The following is a 23,791-nucleotide window of genomic DNA, read 5'->3' as shown; positions in this document are numbered from 1 at the left end:
CGTCCGCTACGGATATCTCTTGAGCAAATTGTGCCATAGTGGCAGCGGGACATATGTTCGAGCTGGATGATCCACGGGAGAAGCTGAGACTGCTGGAAACGCCAGTGAAAAGCACCGATAAGTCGTCAGGTTAGTGTTTAGTAAATGCTCCAAAGTGATTCAAGTGTATCAAAAGTACAAAGTTTATGCGACTCTTGGAGAAAGTCGAACGAAGCACATTGCTGACGCGAATCCTGTAAATCATACGAATTATGTTAGTTTCAAGAACTGGGGATCACTTTCTGGTATTAAGTACCTCTTTGCACATCGTTTACTCCCAGTATCGAGGTGAACTAAATTGACCGATAAAGTAACCTCCGCTAATAGAAGGAAATATTTCAATTACTTCCACCAGCAATCCACCATTCAGTTTCCACTACGCTTACTGCTTGCGTCTGTTACCGTTTTATTCCAAGTTCTATGTGCAGCATGGTCCCGATTTTCCCTCAGCCCCGCATTAACTCTTAAATTAATCGTTCACGAACAGTTGTCGAAATTGAATAGCGAACTTACTGACCGAGCCATGAACGCAGCCTGCAAATCTCCGATTCGCTTGCACTGCTGCTAAACCCCGGCTCTCAAGTGGAAGCATTACTTCAGTTAGGTATTGATAGGATGTGGTTTCTGATGATTTCACCCGTCGCTGCCAGGAAGCGAGGCTAATAACAATATCTTCTTTCATGGCTTGGTGGAATGTTGGACTCCTTTCTGGAAGTGGCTACAGGAAATGAGCTAAAATTTGTGGTTGTGATTGTTTTCCTTATTAATCTAGCGTGTCTGCATTGCATTGGTTGTGATTAGGAAACCCCGACGCTGTTGCACTTTCGATGCATGGCAGGAAATCAACGAGCAGGAAAACAAGTGATTTAAGGAAGCTTTCACGAGCAGTCTGCGTTCATTTGTTGGTGGAAATCTAATACGATTTCCCAAATTTAATTTTTAATAATAATAATTTTTTCCCCCACGGATTAATTTTGGTTTCCATAATAGTCTGTGTCCTTTTACAGCAAATCATCATGGAGCTTTATCAGTTTACATTTCTTAAATTAGTGCAAGAAAATCCGATCATAAGATAGGCATTAAGTTAACTTTCGTCAAAGTATTTCTTCTATTGTGTTAGATAGTTAAAGCTTTATTCGTCTGTTTTTTCTGAAAAACGAAACGACTGCAAACCACAAAAATAGCGAAGGTACCAGTCCCAAAAGTTGGTACATCGAAAGTCACTTTCTGAAGAAGAAACCTAATCTTTCCCAAAGGCACAAGAGTAGAAATAATGCTGGTGATTAACTGTTTTATATCAAAGTTATAAGGCAAGGGTTATAGTTTTTATCGCATGGTGGAATAAGTACGCTTTTTCTTCTTATGACCTACGGAATAATGTGAAGTGTTCAAAACAAGGTGTTTGGGTGTAAACGGAACTCCTTAGCTTTTCCAGCATCCCGCCGGTATAGTTGAAGAAAGCAACTTAACCCCAGCTTAAGACATTCCATTGTAGTGGTGTATTAATAGCAGAATGTTTTGTCCTTCGGTGGTGAAAGCAAACAAATATGTGTTACTTGTAACAGAACTACTTTCAGTACCATTAGGATGTTGTTATCGATTTGTGTTCTGCCGAAGTAATTGCAGCAAAACACTAGAAAAAATCAACCTGTCACTACAAGATGGTGCCAGAATGTGGACCAGGTCACGCTTCGATGCTAATGATTGTCGATGGGTGAAATGAAGCTAGCGGAGACTGTTTATAAATAAAATATTCCCATCTGAACTGTATATAAGTATAGCGGAAACTAGAAAGGGCCAGCTTTATCTTGTGTCCTTCATTGCAATGCACGATAAACGCTCATAATAATACCAACTGGTTTTATCAATATTTGTTTATCAGGAACAGTAATGCAGTAGTGTCATACAGGGCTCGTTCTTGGAACCGCTTTAGTTCTTATCAGTGGAAATGTTTTGCTGTTTATACTTCAACTAATCAATCGTTGGTTGTAATTTCCTGTTTTAAAAATTACATCATAATATCGATAGGATTAGACGGCACAATAAAGGTTGGGATTATCATCGAAACAAAAACAAAAACGTAGCTATTAAAAATAATAAATTGATAATACAAAATCCAATAACATAAAGTCATACAAACAAAAGATTTAAATAGATTCACCTTCAGAGAGCAAACGTTCCACATGTAGAAAAATTTACGTTACTACCGTCTAATGTAGCCTTATGCGCAAGCCCATGATGGTAGTGGTAACGTTTCTTAACGTGCGCTGTAGCTTTGAGAAGCTTAAAGATCGGTTCGAATTTCTATACTCAGCAGTGTCCGCTAGGCTCGCGGATCGCGGAGATCTGTTCGTGCGCGTGATAAACAGCTTATGCTTGTGGCAGCGTGTACAGTTAAAGCATTTTTTTGTGTGAACATACATTTGAAGTAACAGTTTGCTCCAGATTTGCTCGTTGGGTTTTGTTTGTGCAATAAACATGCTCACTCTAATGAAATTCGGTGACAAGAAAGCGGGACATTGGATAAAAGCAAACACTTTAACATATTTTGCATATTAAAGAGTTTATTTAACAGATTCCAGCAGGTCTTTTAGGTTTAAAAATCGTAAAGCCAAGTTATAAAACTACTGAACACATTAAATTCTACAATTAATTCCAAAGAAGCAATCGAATCGCTTAGCTTTTATGATCCACCTGTTTCAAAGGGAGCAAATAATTGTTATATTAATCCAGGATAATCAACTGTTTAAATGTGAGACTGTAAGAACGTGTGACTGTGTTAGTGTAGCAGGTGTGAAGAACAAATGTGCTTTTTTATATTTTGGCGGCAAATTGCTGGTGGTGTTGAATATCATCTTTGAAAATAATGTTAGCTTGCTTTACTCATTTGAAGTAAAACAAATATTTGCTCGAGAAGACATCGTGTACGTGAACAAAGAAGAAAACTAAGTTCCGCGATTCCAACGATTCTGAAAACATCAAACAAATGCGATTAAGCAAATCGAAAGACTCAACGACGTTGTTGTCGCATGACTATATTAATACCCCAAAAGAGATCTGGCAAATGTTGGTTGTCTTTCAAATATAGAGATGATAACATCATTTTCTGAAGAATGTCCTGGAAAAAGAATTTGAAAAAGACCTTGAAGTTTTTGTCACCAAACATCGGGTTTCGATTTCGTTTGGAGTACGAACTGGTTTAAAATATTGCACAAATCCTATAAAAACCGGTTTCATGAGTCAGCAACAAGCTGAAGGAAGTGCTGGAGATTCTACTGCTACTAGAATCGTCTTATTTTTGGGTGTCCGCGTGCGAGTGAATTTTCTTAAATAATGTAGTTTTCTCCGCTCAACCGGTCTAGCAACCCAACGGTGTTTGAAATGGATTTCCTATGTTAATGCCAATTTGTCACTGGATGTTGTTTTGCTATTAGTTTGTTCGTTTTCGTAGAGAATATTGTGAAATAAAATAATTTATTCATTAGTAGCTGAACATCAAGTACAAACATATGCCCGTCAGAAGCCCCGTAGTTTCTCTTGGAGCCACAGCTCCGTGCACAAAACCGAGGCCGCCCGGAAGTGAGGGGGAAAAGCCATGACCGGAGAGAACTGCCAAAAATCGGCACTGCTGCTCACTCTTTCCCTTCCGGCGCAAATCGTCATCAATCGGGGGAGTTAATAGATGTTCACTACCAAGCCAGCCAACCTTGAAGGTTATGTGCTGCTTTGCGCAGAGTTATATCCGCCGCAGGTTGTGTGTCGATCGAGGTTTCACTTGCTTCGTTAGCAAGGCGTGCAGAACTATCGTTGGCTCGGAATGGCGACGAGATGCAGGCGGAACGGGGCGAATGAAGCTCGTTTTGATCTCAGAATGTAAGCCGGTCAGCTTAGGAGAGTGGGTCATTACAACCAGACAGTTCTAGGCCACAGACAGAGAACGTTTAGTTGTGTGGCATTTCAGAGTAAGAATGGTGTGATTGAAAAATTTATTCTACTTGTTCCCCTGCATGTGTTTTATTCGAATTGTGCCAATGTTGGTCAGTGCTCATGGCACTTACACAGAACATGAATGTTTCGTATGTTTCAGTTACCCAAGGCTTGAACTGGTTTAAAGTTTGTTCTACAAAAGAACGATAAAAGTGCCACCGGTTCTAGTTGGCAACAGTTTTACCGACGTGAAACCGCAACATCCATCTCGAGAGTGGTACAAAGTACGACTATCCAAATGCCAGATTCAATCGTGAGCTGCTTTCAATTGGCTGAATGTGTTTTAATTCCCTTCTCCGCACACCGACGTCCGGTGAGGTTTAATTTTAATTTCTTTAATCTGTAAGCAAAAGAAGCAGAACGCTGCGACGTGCCAGGTCGGCAGAAATCTGGAACAGAAGGAAAAGAACCCCTCGCAGCAAGTGATCAGGTTTAATTATGCGCCACTTGAGACACGCAATGTTATGCTAAGACCGTCGATGATCGTTAGCGGTTAACTTGAACGGCTCACTAACCCGAGCAGGTCGGTGAAATACTCGCAAAAGGAATAGTTTACATGATTTGAGTTTTTTTCAGAGACAGTAACATGATAAAGAGTGGTGTGAAATTATAAATTGTATTGTAAATAACTAAAAGTTTATAACATCATCGAGGGTACGTCCATCATCGAGAATCGACAAACATGGGTCGCAAAAAAAGCAAAAAAGGTAAATCAGCAAATATTATTATCAGAAAATAATTATTGTGCAAACACATCTATCTTTAAAAGTGATATCCGATCGCTGCGGTGATGATATAAGCAATCTTTTTTGTGGTTTATTCTAAGCGTGACTAAAAATGTAATCTCCATGCGGTTGGGCTTAGTTACAAGCGCGATTGTGCAATAGCTTTCCTAGAACGTCATCCAATTCAAGCCACATTGCATGACCCTTCATATAAGTTGAAGGTATGCAAATATGTGTCTTGTAGGTGTATTCCCCGCTTCTTCACGACGAATGATTAATCATATTCAAGTTGCAATGCAATGGCAATTCTTTGCAATGCTACGGGTTTTAATTCCGAGAATGTTTACAGAATTTTAATTCTAAGGAATCCTAACCTTCTTGCTCCTTGCAAATATTTACACTGTATAAAATGAATCGTATTCAAAGTATTATGCCTTTTATTTTCCTAATCGTTGCTAGTAGAAACAAGAAATACTTATAAATCAACAATCTATAGCAGCGAGTTGATTTCCTGTGATAGATTATCGAGATCTTAATAAACTTCGAAATAGATTTTATTCCAAAGTTTAAATCTGTCCACCCTTTCTACATTTTGTGTTGATCCGGTTTATCTTACGCGGTTAGTCGCTTCAATCTCGACCGAATTCTTTCATCTGTCTCTCACTCACGCCGGCTTGCGTAGAGATAGGAAAATCGGAAATCATCACCACGGAAATGGGATTCATATTCATTGGCAGGGGAAGTTGCTGTGGCAAAGGAAGTAAGAAACCCTTTTCCTTTCCGCAGCCCTTTGCATTTGAACTATCTGTGAGGAAGATAACAAAATTCTGAGACAGAAGTACTGGAGAACATTATCTGACCTTACATAATGGTAGTATAGAAAAGTGAAAAAAGAAAAGTGAAGGAGTAATATTTCTCAGGATCAAGAACGATTGTGGGGGTGGCAATAATGCCGAAGAATTTCCCTCCTCCGACCCGGAAAGCAACTCTCCGGCCAAAGCTGATTGGTAAATAGATTTCCCCGGTAAAGATACAAAGTAAGATAGGCGAAGGGAGCAAAGAAGAAATGAATCTCAGAATGGAGGGCAAAATCGAATTAGGAGTACTTAACATCCTCCCTTTCCCACGCCTCAACCCTCGGTCGCTTTCGGTCGGACCGATGGGATGGCAGATATTGGTGGGGTAGATTTTCATCTCTTCGGTAGATGTGGTTGAGGTTTTGTTTTTTGCCTTTTTGTGAGCATCTTTTTCTCTCTGCGCCCATCAAAATTGACATTTACATTCATGCCCAGCCAATTCATTGGGGGGAGTTTTCTCCTCTTCCCTGTGATGGAACAGGATCCGATACGTCATAACAAATCAAATTTGTCACCCCTGTTATATCAGTGTCGGGCGGGAAAAATCAATTTCCTCTCGCGGGCTGAGTGCCAGTTTGTCAAACGCATAAGTACGCTCGGCATATATTTGTGCCCCCTCCCCACCCCATGTAGAGTCCCATGGTCGTGGTGTGCATGGTTTACACCAACGATTGGTTCTTTAATGGAGCAATGAAGGCAATTTTGGGCAAAGGACTCGTGAACGGGAGCATGTGCGGGAAAATGGGAAGCAAGTGGTGGAAGCGATGGTGGACTTTTCAATGAAAAGGTCGTGGCTCCACCCTACCTTAGCTCCCTTCCTTGACCGTGCCGATGTAAAGTAGGATAAAACATCAAAAACATTACCAAACACTTTGTCAATTTGGAGGACTCTGCTGCCGGACTCTGGACTGGACTGGGCAGGGAAAGGATACTGGACACAGGACGGGAGTTCAGAGGAGTGACGAGAGAGTTGCCGAGAGCTCGATGACACCAGTGACATACTCAGGCGTGACCAGCTTCCGTGCAATCCTCCCTGTGGCAATGTTGACTTACGTTCGTGTGCCTAGGGTGGAGGTTCTATTATTAGTAACCTCTTTAGAATTTGATCATCATCAACCTCCCGGCTTTCTTGTCCTTGCTACAAGAATGACGTACCGTTGCGTTTCGTGCCTACCACGCATCCTTTAACTTCTGGAGTAGGTTTCAGTGAGTCAATAATTTGAAGTATCGAACATTCGGGAACTAGAGGTTAGAGGAGTTAAGTGGTCAAATGTTGGAGGACACAATGGCGAATTTAATCCGTTCAATATTTAAACACACCCCCCCCTCTCTTTGCTACCCTCCCATCACCCACAGAATCTATCGACGGCGAAGCACTGAAAGAGCTGAACGGTGGAGCTGAAAACGGGGTCGGTGGCGACGGCGAGGGAACCGCCTTGGCCATGGCCACCATCGGCCAGATCAAGGCGAAAAGCCGCCCGGGCCTGCTGCCACGCAACGGCGGTGGCGGTGGTGGTGGTGGTGGTGGTGGCGACCTGGACGATGGCGAGCAGCGCGAAACCTGGAGCGGCAAGGTGGACTTCCTGCTGTCGGTCATCGGGTTCGCCGTCGATCTGGCCAACGTATGGCGCTTCCCGTACCTCTGCTACAAGAACGGTGGCGGTAAGTAACACACACCTACACAAACCCATTTACGTACATTGTGGAAAACCATCGTATCTGCTTGGGAAACCCTATCTTCGAGTATCATCGTAACGTGCGATCTACGACAGGGGATGGAAAATGGTGTCCCAACAACTTCCGCGAACGACCGTAAGCGACGACGGCAGCCATTGGAAAATGGTTGTATCGCCGTCGTTTAATAGCTAATTACCAGCGAGAAAATCGAATTTGGTTACGCTCCGGCAGGAAAATTGATATTGAAAGGACTCACCATCGGCATACATCGACACCCGACGGGGTTCGTTGGTTACAAGCAACCTCTTTTGTCATTCAACTTTTACTCGCAGGGCAAATGATGAACATTAGCGGAGCCAGAGTCGAGGGCCTCCAGTTAACAGGATGAAAGACGAGACTGTTGCTAAAAACACGAGTTCTGTTCTCGAGGTGATGCTAACTTGTACTTTCGATGGTGATGCGGCATGCGTTTCGGGCTCCGATGTTCTAGTTTGTAAATTCTGTTGTTAGGAAAAGTTTCCCGAACGAAATTATCAATGTTTTTGGCTTTGGTAGACCGTTGTTTTAGAAAGTCTCTGTCGAGTATTTAAATTTATTTGTTAGTTTTAATTTTGTTCTCTATTTGTTTGTTAGTTAGTAATTTGTCTGGGCTTGGTAGTTTTGTAATATGTTTTTGGTTATTTCAAATCCAACTCACAACTTGTATTGAAAGTGGCAAAACACTGAAAAAGTAGCCACACCTTCTTAGAGTTTTTAATTTCGCTTTCAGAATCGACCTTTCCAGATGGCTGACGATGATTGACAAATTATAATAATTTGCATCAAAAAAACATCTCCCACAGACAAGCCGTTTGTCAGAGAATTTCAGTTTTTTGCACACCATCCGGTTTCAGTACCAGATGATGGTTGTTAGAGTCGCGTTTCAAATAAATATGATGGCCGAGCCCAACTTTGTGACCAATGATTTCGTTCAATGAGTCAACGACAGAATTGAGTAAACTTTTTGAGGAACTAAAAACCTGTTTCGTGAATGCATTGACAAAATAAAAGAAGTAAAACAAACTAAAATCTCCAACGCAATTTGAAACATACCCGAGAACTGGTGAGCTTTAGATACGTATCTGCACGTTAGGTAAATACATTACGAGCTTGAGACGTTGGAAACGAAACGAAAAGGCAACCGAAAAATGTAACCTCATGATCAACAGAAGCCGAGACCAAGGGATTTGTGGTGCTGGTGGTTTCGACCGCTTGGGAGGGGAGGGGGGAAACATAAATCATACCGAAGGGATTGGCTCCACGATCCATATCCACGGTGAACAAGCGAACGCACTTCGCGTTTTTTGCCACTTTTTTTGCTGCCTGAAATTCTTAGCGACTGCCTTCGCCCGAGCCCGAGATGAAATGGGCCATCGGCTAACTGAACCGTGGCAAATTTCATCCATCCTGGCACTGACCGCCGAGAAACCGTCGAAGCCTTTGGTTTGGTCCCGACTCCGATTCGCGTAGTTTCCACCATCGTTGACTTCTTTCTATTCTAGGTGGTGCACACACACATGCAACAGCATCATGCTTGGCGGTGTGTTGATGAAGAAAATGTATGTGACAACAGAGATTTACGCCCTGCTTCGCCCACTCCTGCTAGGATCCTGGCCACCGGAAGTCGGTATTTGACGTCTCGAAATGGAAGGAGAAAAATGTGCTCTACTAAGGAATGGTGACGTTTTCTTTGCCCTTCCGGAGGCTTGGCCGATGTCGCCTCGGGTGCGAGCTTGGGAGGGCTCGTTTTCAAGAAGTTCGTCCATAGCCGAGCCCCTCCGGTAGAACACAACGCACAGTAGGTTCTTTGGCTTCGGTTGCTTTGCGAGGGTTTCTCGGAGTAAGATCAAACAGGGTTGTGCATGCGGGAGACATGGAACGGAAATTTCCACTTTTCCACCATTTCTTGCGCCTCTAATCGGGTGTCCTCGGTTCACATTTGCCTTTTGTAAAGTTGGCTGTGGTCTATGGGTCTCGCTCCGAAGGGATCCATCGTAGGAAAGGCGGCCAAAGTTCCACGCTAATGGCGTTGATGCCTTCATTCAACGGAGTCACTCAACCATACTTCCAACCCTCACACCGACACATATTGTAGATGGTGTGCAAAATGACTGCTTCTTCGTCATCTGCACTGGGTAGCCTTGACTTCGGGTTAGATTTTCTTTTCCCACCCGTTTTTTTTTTGGGTTCCAGTTCCACCCAAAGTGTTGGTTGCTTCAGGATTATGGAATGTCTTAAACCGAGCGTTGATGACGAGTGATAGAAGCGAGCGTGACGATTGGAGCAGATTACACGGCAGTAAAGTGGACACTCTTCCGAGTCCACGGAAGCACATCTTTCCCACCCGCCATCGCCGCCATCGTCCTCCTCGCCGGTTGTGATGAATTATGGCAGCTTTCAACAAGGAGCTGCTCGTATCCTTAGCATCGGCGTTCCACATGACTTCCGGAGTGAGCCTCCTCGGCAGCCTGCCAGAGAGATTGCTTTCGCCGCTTCCGACGAATGTGGGGTAAGGGGGCATAAGATTTGCGACAACTTGTTGCATGCCCTTCCGGAATGGGCTGCTCATCAACGCGGACGAAGGAAGATGCTACAGGGACGGCGAAGCTCAAGGCGTGCAAATCTTGAGTTGAACGATTTAAAAGTGAAATATGTCAGTATTCCGCCACTTCGCTTTACTAGCTCTTGGCTTGCCTTACTTTTTCCTTCTCTCGCACTCAAGTACTCACACGCCCGTCGGCGAACACGATGGCGTTGGGAAAAGGCTGTCCTTAAGTGCGTGTTGAGCGAAGAAAATGACCCTATTTTTTCCATTTCCTACCAGCATCTTTTCCGCGATCTTTTGACGTTCCTTATCCATGTCAGCGCGAAAAACCGGTATTCGCTGCAGCAACAGGTTGCGCTGGTTGGTTGGACGATTCAGTTTCCTTCCCATTTGCTTCCTTCGAACGTACAATATAAAAACATTTTAATAGGTACGCGCCTGGGACATTTTCCCTTACGACTTTCCCCGTCGGACATCATTCCCGTTTGTCACCGACGTTGGCGGGAATTATGTCTTGATGTTTTCGTATTTTCACGCTCCACTTGACGCCCTCCATAATTTCCATTCCGCGGGTTTGAACGTGAGAAGGGCGTTGGTGGTGCAAATGGACCTCCAATCGATTCGCTTTCAGCGTGACCTATTGAACCGCACAACGTAAAGTGCGCGTGTAACAGAAAGCTTGTCTTTCCGCTTGCTTTCAATGCCCATTAGCGAACATACACCTGGCGTTTGGACGGAGTGAGAAGTAGCATGAGAACCTAACAATAATGAGTCTTTTCAAGAAGGGCGTGCCAGGGGTTAAAATAAATGTAAGGCATTCATTTCTCGACAAAAGACATTTTAGTGTTACGATAGGTACTCCTACCAAACCAATTTAGGAGTTTCTACTCGCCGAAGTCTATTACAAATCAATGAACGAAACCACGATGGAACCTTTGGAACTGATATGCAGATGCTAATTATGAGATGATAACTGAAATTGACTGAGGCATGCACAAACTGGTGTTCACATTGTGTTATCGAGCGATCCCTTTTGATCGCGTATATATCGCCAAATTTATTGCCAAACTCGGAAAAGAAACACCTAGAGGTTTAGGAAATGGTACACTCGGACTCGGATGGCTCCACGCAGGTCTGGGCGGACTCGCTGAACCACAGACCCGGCTGGCAGATCGATGGATAGCCGGTTTCGTTGACACACACGTAGAACTGCGTGCAAGAGTAGGGACTGGCGACGTACTGGCCGTCCGGTTGACCCTCGCAAATTCCGGTGGTCGGAGGAGCCGGCGTCGATGGTTCCAGCGTGCAGTCGACGTTCTCCGGATCGTCACACTCCTGCGTGTCCTCGTTGAACCAAAGCCCTGGCGGACAGAATGACGGCGAGCCTACCTCGTTCAGGCAGGTGTAGAATAGGGCACAGCTATCCGGACTGGGTACACGCGTGCCATCTGGCTGGTCGTCGCACACGCCCGGTGTCGGGACGGTCGTGACCGTGTCGGCACATTCCGCCTCGTCGATCGGTACGCAGCGGAGAAGGTTACGGTCGAACCAATTGCCACCGGGACATGCCAGCGAGTAAGGGTACAGGTTGACGCACACGTAGTACCGGGAGCAATCGAGCGGGTTGGGAACGTACGTTCCGGATGGTACGTCGTTGCAGATGCCTTCGATCGGCGAGGGGGTCGTTGTGAGTCCGTTCGGGCACTCGACTTCCAGCGGGCTGGCACAGGTTTGGCGCGATTCGTCGAACCACGTACCGGCTGGACAGATCTGCGGGAAACCGACTTGGTCGACGCAGATATAGAACCGGTTGCAGAACACCGGATGGAGCACCTGAATGCTGTTGGACAGACCCGTGCAGATACCGTCGGTGGGCAATGGTGGTGGAAGCACATCGTGAACCTCACACTGGACATTCGCGACCAGATCGCACACCTGGCGTCCCTCATCGAACCACTGGTCGTTGGGGCAGATCATCGGATACGGGACACCATTGACGCACTGGTAATAGCGGTAACAGAAGTCGTCATCCGGTACGAAGGAGAGATCCTCCTTGCCGGCACAGCGGTCCCAGGGTGAAGGAGCAATCGTCGTCGGTGACAGTGGACACTGGACACGCTCTGGAAGATCACAGATTTGACGATCCTCGTCGTACCACAGACCATCGGGACAAATCTGCGAGTAACCGATCTCATCCACGCACAGGTAGTACTGGTTACAGAAGTTCCAGTTGCGCGCAAAACGTCCATTCGCAATGCCACGGCAAATGTCCGGAGTTGCCGTCGGGGGACCGGGTTGTCCGGGGCGCAGGAAGCACTGTACGTTGGCGGGAACATCGCACTCTTGACGCTCTTGATCGAACCACAACCCAGCGCGGCAGATCATTGGGTACGGGATGTTGTTCTGACACTGGAAGTAGCGGTAGCAGTAGAACTCGTTACGCAGGAGCCCTCCTTCCGGCACGCCGTCGCACTGCTCGAATGGATCCGGGGTGGTAACGATCGGTGCGAGTGGACAGTACACCTGGGCAGGTGGGGCACATCGCTGATGCTGAGCATCGAACCACAGTCCCGCGGGACAGAGCAGCGGGTAACCGATCTGATCCACGCAAACATAGTACTGATTGCAGGCACGCGGGTTCAGTGTCATCTCACCGTTTGGAACATCGTTACAGATACCGGGCGTGGCTGGGACAAGCGGAGCCTGGGGATTGACGATGCATCGCACGTTCTCCTGGTTGTCGCAAATCTGGCGCTCCTCGTCGAACCACTGCTCGTTGGGGCAGATGAGCGGGTACGGCCGGCTATCGATACACTGGAAGTAACGGTAGCAGTAGAACTCGTTGCGGACGAAGCTAAAGTTCGGTACAACGTCACACCGTCCCCAGGGGTGCGGTGCCAGTGTGGTCGTCGTCGGTGGGCCAAGGTCGCAGGTGGTCTCAGCCACCAGCAGACAGGTCTGGCGGTCCTCATCGAACCACATGCCAGGGGGGCAAACCTGCGGGAATCCGATCTGATCGACGCAGATGTAGAACTGATTGCAGCTGAACGGATTCGGCACCTGAATCGAGTTTGACACACCGTTGCAGATGCCGGCGGTCGGTGGTGGACGTGTCGGTGGCTCGTTGATGATACATTCGACCTGGTCCTGCGGGCGGCACTGCTGGAGACGCTCATCGAACCACTGCTCGTTTTGACAGATCATAGGGAAGGGCGAACCGTTGACGCACTTGAAGTACCGGTAGCAGAACATTTCGTCACGCACGTACGCGTTGTTGGGTATGCCGGAGCAACGTGCGTATGGGTTCGGAGTGGTTGGAGGGCGTTCTGGGGCAAGTCCACACTCGATCGAACCTGCCGGAGAGCAGGTCTGGCGCTCAGCATCGAACCATAGTCCCGGAGGGCACACCAACCGCCAGCCGGCCTGGTTCACACACAGGTAGTACTGATTGCAGTAGAGAGGGTTTGCCTCCAACTGACCATTCAACGCACCGATGCAGATACCGGCTGTTGGCGGAGGGCGCACGACCGGCGGTGGTGTCACCTCACACGTGACGAACTGCTGCTCATCACACATTTGACGTTCCTGATCGAACACAAGATCAGCCTCGCAGATGAGCGGGTAGGGAGTTCCATCGATGCACTGATAGTAGCGATAGCAAAAGTTCGGGTGTCGCACATAGTCGTAGTCATCCACACCATCGCACATCATGTAGGGATCTTCGGGTGGTGGCGTAGCTCCATGCGGGCAGTCCACCAGTAGCGGCGAGCGACAGGTTTGAGCGTCCTCATCAAACCACAACCCGGTCGGACAGATGACCGGTACACCGATCTCATTCGAGCAAACGTAGTATTGGTTACAGAAGCGTGGATGTAGCACGAGCCGCTCCTCGAAGATTCCGTTGCAGATGCCAGGGGTCGGTCTGATCGGCGGTGGTGTACTGTCAGCGTCAATCTCACACTCCACCGTCGTGTAGTCGGCACAACGCTGCAGATCCTCATCGAACCATTGGTCCGCAGGGCAGATCAGTGGGAACGGATAGCCGTTACGACACTGATGGTAGACGTAGCAGAAGAAGTCATCTCGGATAAAACGCAAGTTCTCTACGTCGTTGCAAGGGTTATCAGGACGTGGAGCTGGCAGAAGAGGTCCTGCCGTGCAGTTGGTGAAACCCGGAGCGCTACAGGTCTGGCGAGCCTCGTCGAACCACAGATCCAGCGGGCAATGTTTCGACCAACCAATTTGATTCACACACACGTAGTATCGGTTGCAAGTGGTTGGATTCGGCGTTAGAACGTTGTTGGGCGTATCGTTACAGATACCCGGCGTCGGAGCGGGCGGTGGTCCGCCCGGGCTCAGCACACACTCGACATTTTCCGGCTCGTCGCAAACGTCCCGCTCGGCATCGAACCACAGCCCGTCGGGACAGGCCATCGGATAGGGGAACCCGTTCACGCACTGGTAGTACCGATAGCAGGCATACTCGCTGCGGACCAGCGCCAAATCCGGCTCATCGCGGCATCGGGCAGCACCGGGTCGTCCATGGGGGCAACTGATGTCCGCTGGGTCACCACAAATCTGGCGACTTTCATCAAACCACGTTCCGGTGGGGCATATCAGCGGGAATCCGATCTCCCCCACGCACAGATAGTATTCGTTGCAGAACAGTGGATGCAGCACGAACCGGTTGTCCGGGGCGCCATTGCAAATTCCCGGCGTTGGCGTGACCGTCGGCGGGCGATCGTCCAGTTCGCAGGTCACATTTGCCGGATCGTCGCACACCTGCCGTTCCTCGTCGAACCACTGCTCGTCGGGGCAACGCAGCGGGTACGGATTGCCATCGACGCACTGGTAGAACCGGTAGCAGAAGAACCGATCGCGAATCAGCGAAAAGTTGTCCACATCGGCGCAGCGTTGCTCTTGCCCGTTGGCCACCAATGCGGAGGCCACCAAGAGTGCAGCAATCGTCCACAAAACTACAAACCACGGGAGAATAAAGTTCACGGTATCCAAATGGGATGTCACTAGGCTGGTTGTGGCCACTGCTACTTACCTTTCGAACCCATTTCGAGGTGTTTGTTTGTCCTCCCAAAATCGCTAGTCTTCACCGCACTAGCGACTACTGAAGAGTCAATGGCAACGTGTGGCGCTTAAATACTGACCAGATAATCAAAAACGTTCCTTATCAACGGATGTAATTAGGATAGCAGATTCTCACTCTACCGCCTTCAAGCCTTAGGTGTGGCTTATCGCCCGTAATATACCTTATCCGATCGACCTTGGGGTTCAGTTCTTCTTTGCAAAAATAAAAACCAATCTATTGGAGTTTGCAAAATTCGCGCATGGTTTAAAGCAAAGCATGGCAACTGGCCTTTGAAACCTTCGATACCTAAACTCCCGAATGGACATTTTTGCTGTTACATAAGACGTCTACGTCTACGATTGATGGTCAAGGGAACACGGCGAAGCGAAAAAAAAACCATCCCCAAAACCTACATCCAAATTTTTTGTTCAATCCGCTATAAAGATAGACATACGTCGGGAGGTATTATCGGAGCTATTTTCCGAATATCAGTTCTGGAAGATGGATTTATATGACCATTCCACAGGCGGAATCGGCTGTATAGATCTGTTGATTGGATTATCTTTATGACTACGCTCTTAGCTCACAGCTCAAATCGAGAAGATGAGCCGCTGTGAAGTCATCGATAGGAAGTAGTTATCAATTTTTGACACCCCGTGTGGCCAATTAAAATGCACTGGAAACGTGTTTCAGTTTTATTGTGGCGAAATTGGGCGCTGGCTGATTGATATGTTTCTTCTTTTCATAACAACGAAACTAATTTTCAAAATAAAGTTCCTAACACGGAATGGTTCAACTACTTTGTTGAACCCTTGGGAACACGTTGGAGAAGAACCAGTGGATATTAAAAAATACCATTACGTGCATTCCGGAACATGTGAGTTTGCAGAAGTGCCACATAGGTATTGGTTCACACGGTTCGTTTTGGAGCAGTTTTCCCCGACGCAACAGCTCGGTACGGACGAGCCCCTCAAAGGATGGCTTTTTCCATTGCCTTGGTCTCGCAACCATCTCGGACTTAATCTCCGGCGTGTGGGGCCAGGTTGGCCTAGGTTACGGCCAACGCTCTTTCATCCCGTTATAAATTGCTGCTCATGCCTGAGAGGCGAAGAAAAGTAAACGACATTTTCTTCGGCGCATCTTTGAAGCCATTACTTTCCCCCCTTTATAGCGATTGTAGCAATGAACTTCAAGCCGGCGGTGAAGGAGAATGGGTCCTTAAGTCCCTGTTATTAACTCCCGACTCGCTGAAGGTTGTGTGCGTGTGTGTGTATTTGAGAAAGAAGGGGGAAATATTGCGCTAGGATAGTGCTGGCTGCTGGACTATGAATCCTTCGCCGGATTAAGTCAATAAAAAGAAAGGAAATGATAATGCTATTATGCCATTGTCATAGTATCATCATCCTCGAAGTCAAGGGTAGCCGAACGTCACGAACGTCTGTAGTTCCCACGGGACGAGGGCCATTTGTGCCCCGACGGGGATTGGGCTCAGATTTTCCTGCCATTTTGATACGATCGAGAAAATGTGGCTTTCGTCTTACGTTTCATTCGTCCGTTTCCTTTTTACAGGTGCTTTCCTGGTGCCGTACGGTATAATGCTGCTGGTTGGGGGCATTCCACTGTTCTACATGGAGCTGGCGCTCGGGCAGTTCAACCGGAAGGGAGCCATCACGTGCTGGGGCCGGCTGGTGCCGCTGTTCAAAGGCATCGGCTACGCTGTGGTACTGATAGCGTTCTACGTAGACTTCTACTACAACGTCATCATAGCGTGGTCGTTGCGTTTCTTCTTCGCTTCCTTCACCAGCAGTCTCCCGTGGACGCACTGCTCGAACGCATGGAACACGGCGGAATGTCAACCGTTTGGGTTCAGCAACAGCTCGGCGGCGACCATTAGCAACCGGACCGCGGCCGCACTGGCGGGGAATGTCACGGCTGCGGCAACGGTAGTCAACGAGACCAAATTCGCATCGGCTTCATCCGAGTACTTCAAGTACGTGGGAAATTAGTCGTAAAATATAGCAACCTGCCTGACCTCTTTTATCCCATCTTTACAGCCGATATATTTTAGAGCTGCACAAAAGCGAAGGTATCCACGATCTGGGTGCCATCAAGTGGGACATGGTACTGTGTCTGCTGGTTGTGTATCTCATCTGCTACTTCTCGCTCTGGAAGGGTATCAGCACGTCCGGTAAGGTGGTCTGGTTTACGGCCCTATTCCCGTACGCCGTACTGCTGATTCTACTCGTCCGCGGCATCACCCTGCCTGGTTCGGCCGAAGGAATCGACTACTATCTGCGACCGAACTTTGACTGCATCTACAACGCGCAGGTTTGGGTAGACGCCGCCACACAGGTGTTCTTCTCCCTTGGGCCTGGGTTTGGTGTTTTGCTCGCGTACGCCTCGTACAACAAGTATCACAACAACGTCTACAAGTAAGAGCAGCCAGCTAGCTTAACGATGCCATCGAGGGAGATCATCTAACGGAACTTTACCCTTTTTCTTGGCCTTTCAGAGACGCTCTGCTGACGAGTTTGATCAATTCGGCGACCAGTTTTGTGGCCGGATTCGTGATTTTCTCCGTCCTCGGTTACATGGCTAACGCGAGTGGTCAGAGCATTCAGGACGTTGCGACCGAGGGCCCCGGGTTGGTGTTTGTCGTCTATCCAGCCGCCATCGCCACCATGCCGGGTAGCATCTTCTGGGCATTGATCTTCTTCATGATGCTCCTCACGCTCGGACTGGATAGTTCGGTAGGGTTTCAGTTTGAAGAAACGACGTTCGCTTCGGACGCCTAATCTCTTTTCTCGAACCATTTTCGTTGTGGTTTTCAGTTTGGAGGCTCCGAAGCTATCATCACCGCCCTCAGCGACGAATTCCCCAAAATCGGTCGTAATCGGGAGATTTTTGTGGCCATCCTCTTCTCGCTGTACTTTGTCGTTGGTATCGCCAGCTGCACCCAGGGTGGGTTCTACTTCTTCCAGCTGCTCGATCGTTACGCCGCCGGTTATTCGATTCTCATAGCGGTACTTTTCGAATCGATCGCTGTCTCTTGGATTTACGGTAAGAAATCGTGGAATCTAGTATTCATTTCCTGGCGGAAAGTAACACATTCTTTCGCTCGTTTCAGGCACGGAACGGTTCTGCAATGACATCAAGGACATGATTGGCTTTGCTCCGGGCATCTACTGGCGCGTTTGCTGGAAGTTTGTGGCGCCGCTGTTTCTACTCTTCATCATCATCTACGGTTTGATCGGGCACGAGCCGCTCAGCTACGAGGACTACGTCTATCCGGCGTGGGCGAACGTGCTCGGGTGGTGTATAGCGGGTTCGTCGATGATCATGATCCCACTGATGGCGTTTTACAAGCTGATCGTGACCAAGGGAACCTTCCGACAGGTAGGTCCAATCAACCTAAAACAGCGTTAGAAACGAAGTCAGCAAATGGGTTTATTTCTAAATCGGTCGTTCTATGTTCCAGCGGATGAAAATACTTACTACGCCCTGGAGGGATCAACAGCTGGCCGTGAACGGTGTCACGATCGAACCGGCTCAGGTGCGGCTGACGCATTCCGATGAGGGCGAGGAGGTTTGAGTGCGTTCCCGCTTTTGCGCACCCCGGTTTGATATTTACTTCGTGTAGCGTTCGAGTGTTCCCTTACTCATCCCATCCCTCCTTTGTGTTTCGTTTTGCAACCGTGTGGGCTGTATCGATGTTGATTTTTGTTTTGTGTCCGTTACTCCTACACCTCCCCATCTTGAAAGTAAGCGTTACCACTGTCAAACGTTACCACTGAATCATCTTTGTCGAAAGATTTCCCTAGGATAGATCTGATGTATACTTGGCCACGGGTGGAATTTTCCGGAGCCGAAACCAAGCATTATATTTCGCGCACTGCAAAGCAAACCATTACGCAGGGGTTATTTGTAAGTACTTTTTTCACGAGTGAAATAAACTTAATGCTGTATAGGATAATATGAGTGGAGACGTGGGAACCCAGTTCACCACTGTAAGATACTGGCGAAGCGAGGTCAGGAGCTGGCTACTTTGGCAGCCATACTTGTACATAAGAAGCAACTCTTAACACACGTTGAAATGCGGGACAATTTGAAGGTATCAACGATAAACCAGCGCACTGGGAAGAGTAGGATTATCCGACTTTCCTAGGGTTGAACGTTTCACCGGACACCGGTGTAGAAGTTTTCTACATTGGTAAACAGAAAGATAACAGTTGTACCCTAAGAACAAGGGATTGTTATTTCTGCATTGTGTTTTTACCTGTTTGATTGAAAATGTTCAAAATGAGGACAAAAAACATATGTGTTCACTCTGCTCTCAATATGGAAACGCTTTAGAACCAACTATCACTTGCGTGTTATTAAGTGAGGTGTGACAGATAGGAAAACCAGCTAGAAAAATACTGTTAAACCTATAGCATACACATGTATAGATATCTTTATCACAAGTTACACAAATGATAGAAACACGGTAGCTCGCGCGTCCTCCAAAAGGATTAGCTAATGGATTGAAGTGAAAGAGGGAAGTAAAGAGAATGTAAACAGCATGGTTTGTGCTTGATGGATAGATTTAAAGCTTATATAAAGGAGAAAATATTGTTACAAACATGGGTATTCGCTTTGAATATGATAATGAATGAGGCAGGCAGCAAAAGCAAACACGAAACACGGAAAATGGTAAAACGGTTATTTTGAATCTTCGTAAAATTCGAGAAAAGCTTTCAAACAGCCATAAAGCTTTTCTTGAAATGAGACGATTCAAAGTACGGTGAGCTTTTATAGAGCTTTAACGCAGCCAATAACGCTTCCACCGTTTAATTTAAAATTCCAAGTTCACCTTCAAGCCATTTCCGGTTGTTAAAACTATAAAAACCACAGCAATTAAAATGAATAAATGGCTAATAAGTGGTCCTGCAGTAAACTTGCTACTAAAACCATCCTACGACCCATTCTAAGCTACATTAGGTCAAGGAAGTGCATGTTTGCATAAATTTGCTAGACATTCGTGATAGAAGCAGAAATAATCAACGCTGCTGAGTGTTTGTAGTTTCCGACGTAGAAAGGCTTTTTTGCTGGATAGCTTTTACCTTGTCGATGTGTACAATTGCGTATAATAGATTCGTCAAAATCATCAACGGATAGAAACAAGTGTTAGACAAGAAAACAGAAAACCTAAACCAATAACACCAATGACTTGCACCGATTGACTCGAAACGGATCGATTGGAGATGCGCAGCGGTTCCTAAAGCACGTGCGAACCTGGCGGGTGATTTTCCAGCCAGCCATTGGGAAATCATACGCCACTCGCCATAGATCGAAATGGGCACGTCGATACGTCGAAGGAAAAGTAAGGACCAGTAGACATTTCACTGTTTGCCACCAAAAGTCGGTGCCGTTCGAGTCGATCGATGCGTAACAATGTGTTCCCCATTTTCTGTACAAAATAAGAATCGATAGAAGTTGATTTCAAGCGTGCATTCCCGTAGCACGTATCGGTGGGAAAAGCGACACATACTTTTGCACAATTCAGTCACAACGAAGAGGATGGTGGATGGCGCACGGGAATGCAAGAGGGAAATCACTTGCAGATGGGCAGACTCAAACGATACATGACAAATTGAATTTAGTGTAATAATATCCACTAAGCACGATTATTTGTTGAGGCGAGAAAGAAAAAAAAGGAAGAGCATTTATCGATGTGAAACAAATGCCAGAGAGTGAGATCGTAAGATAGGAAAGAACAGGGACTGTGAAGGGATAGGAATGTTAATCACTAGAATGTTCAAAGGACTGGCAGTATTTAAATTGAAACTTATTGATTTGTAATCGTAGGTAGTTTGTTTAGGAGTTGTTTTTCTTTACTTCTTTACCGATTAATTGTTTTAAAGATCTGTTTATTGAGTTTGATTCAGTCTTTAATTGTGCGTTGCTTGAGATGTTTCGATTGATATAATAAATTTTTAATTTGATAGAAACAATAATGATGTTGGTGTAATTCTTGAAAGATATTTGTTATGGATACCTCTGTATAGACAACATGAAATAGGATACTTGAGGATTACATCGGATGCGTGAAACTAATAACGAAACAATTATAATTTGTATAAGAGTTTTATTGTTTGAATATATTCGTTTAGTAAACGCATGTTTTCTTTCTTTATTGTATATAGCAGCATAAAAGTATTTTTTGTTTTTGTGTGGTTTCAAAATACTTCCAAGACACCCATGAGTAGTCACCAAAATCAGTGTAATTTCCAACATTTTCAACCAAACTTCAACAAGTCTTCTGCGTTTGCATTTAACGTTCGCCGTTCCTTTCCTTTTCCGTCGCAGTTCATAAGCTTAATCAGTATAGTCCAACCATCTTGTAAAAAAGCCACCTCTCGCTTACCGTACAAACTTTAACCCATCGCGCCAAACGACACTTACAAGTACTCTGTATTAAACGATCCAATTAATTATAACCATCCATTACCTTCACTGCCCTCTGCTTTGCTTTGGTTTGTTTGTTCCTTGGGTTTAGAGGGTTGCTCAAAATACTACGGTTCATATGTTTGCCAAAAACTGGTTTCTCACTGCAATTCTCATAAATCTGGTTTTTGTTTCCTTGTTAGAAGCTGCACATTAAATACACCGGTAGCAAAGGGAGTTTGTAACATTAATGGTAGACGTGTACAAAACCTTATCAAATTGTATTCTTCTTTCCTACGACCTACGCTTTCTTCTTCCTCCCCTTCCACCGACGAAATGGGTAATGTCACAAACATACAAATTCGTCGAACTGAAGCCCATGCAATTCCTCGAAGGTGGCGTCGTACGCGCCGTAAACAACATTGATTCCAAACGACGATGAAACCGATTCCACGTTTCCACAAATTGTCCTAAATTTTCTTCGTGCTTTGTAAACTGCTTTCCAACGCTTTGTGTGTTGGACACGCCCGTAAGTGTTTTTTGCCCTCGATGCTATGGTAAATGGACTTGGGTGTACACTTGGGACAACAACAGCTATTGGAGTAAACATTCTTATCATCTGCAAGTTGTCGCCGAACGGGTTTGCAATTTGCCTAGTCGTTGTTGTGTTTTATGTCAGCTCTGAGAGAAGGATTGTGGGACCCTCCTTCAGTGGTCTACTGTACCGAGCAGGAGTGCCGTTTCAGATAGTACTTGGCAGAGTTGGCACGGGCCGGATTGCTGGCGCCGGTATAGCTCGGCAGGGACTTCCGGCGACGGCGCACGGCCGGGCTTAGGTTGTACTCGATGTTGGCCTGGCGGAGTAGCTGCTTGAACACCGTCAGGATGCCCTCGTTGTTCTTGGCCGAGCATTCGGCGTAACCGCAACCCCACTCGAGCAGGGCGCGAGATCGGGCTACCTTGAACGGTACCTGGCGTTGTTCTTCCGGTACGTCCGCCTTGTTGCCGACGACTACGATCGGCACCCTCGAGCCTCGCACGGATATAATCTGTAAAGATGGCAGGAGTTAGATACAATTGCACGACTGACGAAGCTAGGGCTTCGTGGAGGGCTTTTACGAACCTGTTCCCGCAACCGTTCCACCTCGTCCCAGGTTTCCTTGTCGTCGACGGCGTACACCAGTATGAACGCACCGCTCGTGTTGATCGAGAGTGCACGCATGGCCGGAAATTGGTACGACCCGGAGGTATCCAGTATGTCCAACGTCAGACTAGACCCATCCGGCAGCTCGTACTCGCCCCGGTGCATTTCCTCGATGGTTTGCTTGTAGCGCGACAGATACTTTTCGTACAGGAACTGCGAGATGATCGAGGACTTGCCGACGCGGGCCGCACCCATCATCGTCACCCGGTGGCGCTCCTTTTTGATGGTGGCCGGCGGGGACGTCGGTCCACCGAGCGGTTCGCTGCTGAAGATATCATCATCGGCGATCGACGGTCTCGCACCGGTGGATGCACCGGAGGACGTCGCCGAGGAGGACGTCGAGGAGGCCACCGTCGCCGTGACGCTCTTGGCCGAGCGGTTCGAAACGATGGACGGTATCCGGAGCCGGTGACACGTGCCCGGCATGGCGTCGATGAGCGCAATGGTGTTGACGGTGGTGCGCTTAAGCGCTCCGGGACAGGTGCTCGAAATGTCAAGTCTACCGACTAATTGGACGCGATCCCAGGAGGCAGCGAGTAGCAATAAGAAAGTCATTGTACGGGTAAATGTAGAGAATACAACACAATGCAACAATAGGAGGAATAGGTTTTTTTTTCTTGTCCCAACTCTTGGTGAAAAACTCGTCTTCTTTGTGGATATGAGCCGGTGTCACCTGGGACATCCATCCCTCGCAGTCTCACCATTGGTTACATTAAAAGTAACAATATTCTCTTCAAGAACATGAAGAAAGGTATGGAGGAAACCAAGAAACACGGATACCATAGCAATTCCGAATCATTTTAGATCAATACAGACGGCGTACCGGCTTGAACTTTGTCGGGTACATTACAAAACCCCAAGGGCGAATGAGAGCTTTCTTTAGAAATCCCAGCAGGATCTAGGTTTGTATGAACAAAAAAACTGTCAAAAATGCTTTTCTTATCCTTTTCATGATGGACCCATTACATCTGTATTGAAGCATGGATTAAAATGCTTTTGTTTGCAGTGGATTTCATATGAATATCTGGATATCCTGCTGAAACATCAGGTACTGCGGTACGAATCTACCGAGATTATACGAAAGAGTTATTGTTAGGAATTGCATATGTAATCAACGGAAATACTGCCGAGGAACAGTAAGCTACATTTGGTATCCAGGATACGTCGCTACGAGACTAGAAACCCACCGTTGCTCGTCTCCATATTGAA

General features: G+C 46.8%; 2 protein-coding genes across 2 annotated transcripts; one reads left to right on the top strand and one right to left on the bottom strand.

Annotated features, from left to right (window-relative positions):
- The first annotated feature begins 53 nt into the window (after positions 1–53).
- LOC131281122 (sodium-dependent dopamine transporter) lies at positions 54–18,544 on the top strand. Its single transcript, XM_058310373.1, has 8 exons — positions 54–129; positions 6,965–7,270; positions 16,522–16,942; positions 17,007–17,384; positions 17,465–17,702; positions 17,784–18,012; positions 18,080–18,348; positions 18,431–18,544. The coding sequence occupies exons 1-8, from the start codon at positions 54–56 to the stop codon at positions 18,542–18,544; spliced, it is 2,031 nt and encodes a 676-aa protein (XP_058166356.1).
- A 3,550-nt stretch (positions 18,545–22,094) lies between these two features.
- Positions 22,095–23,008, bottom strand: LOC131282043 (ras-related protein Rap-2b-like). The gene is made up of 2 exons (XM_058311427.1): positions 22,502–23,008; positions 22,095–22,427 (listed from the first exon to the last, which is right to left on the bottom strand). The coding sequence occupies exons 1-2, from the start codon at positions 23,006–23,008 to the stop codon at positions 22,095–22,097; spliced, it is 840 nt and encodes a 279-aa protein (XP_058167410.1).
- Positions 23,009–23,791: the final 783 nt, after the last annotated feature.

Source organism: Anopheles ziemanni, chromosome 2 (genome assembly GCF_943734765.1).
Source record: "Anopheles ziemanni chromosome 2, idAnoZiCoDA_A2_x.2, whole genome shotgun sequence".
Taxonomy (NCBI): Eukaryota; Metazoa; Arthropoda; class Insecta; order Diptera; family Culicidae; genus Anopheles; species Anopheles ziemanni.
Note: the sequence above shows the minus strand (reverse complement) of the source record. Positions and strands in the feature narration are given on the sequence as shown.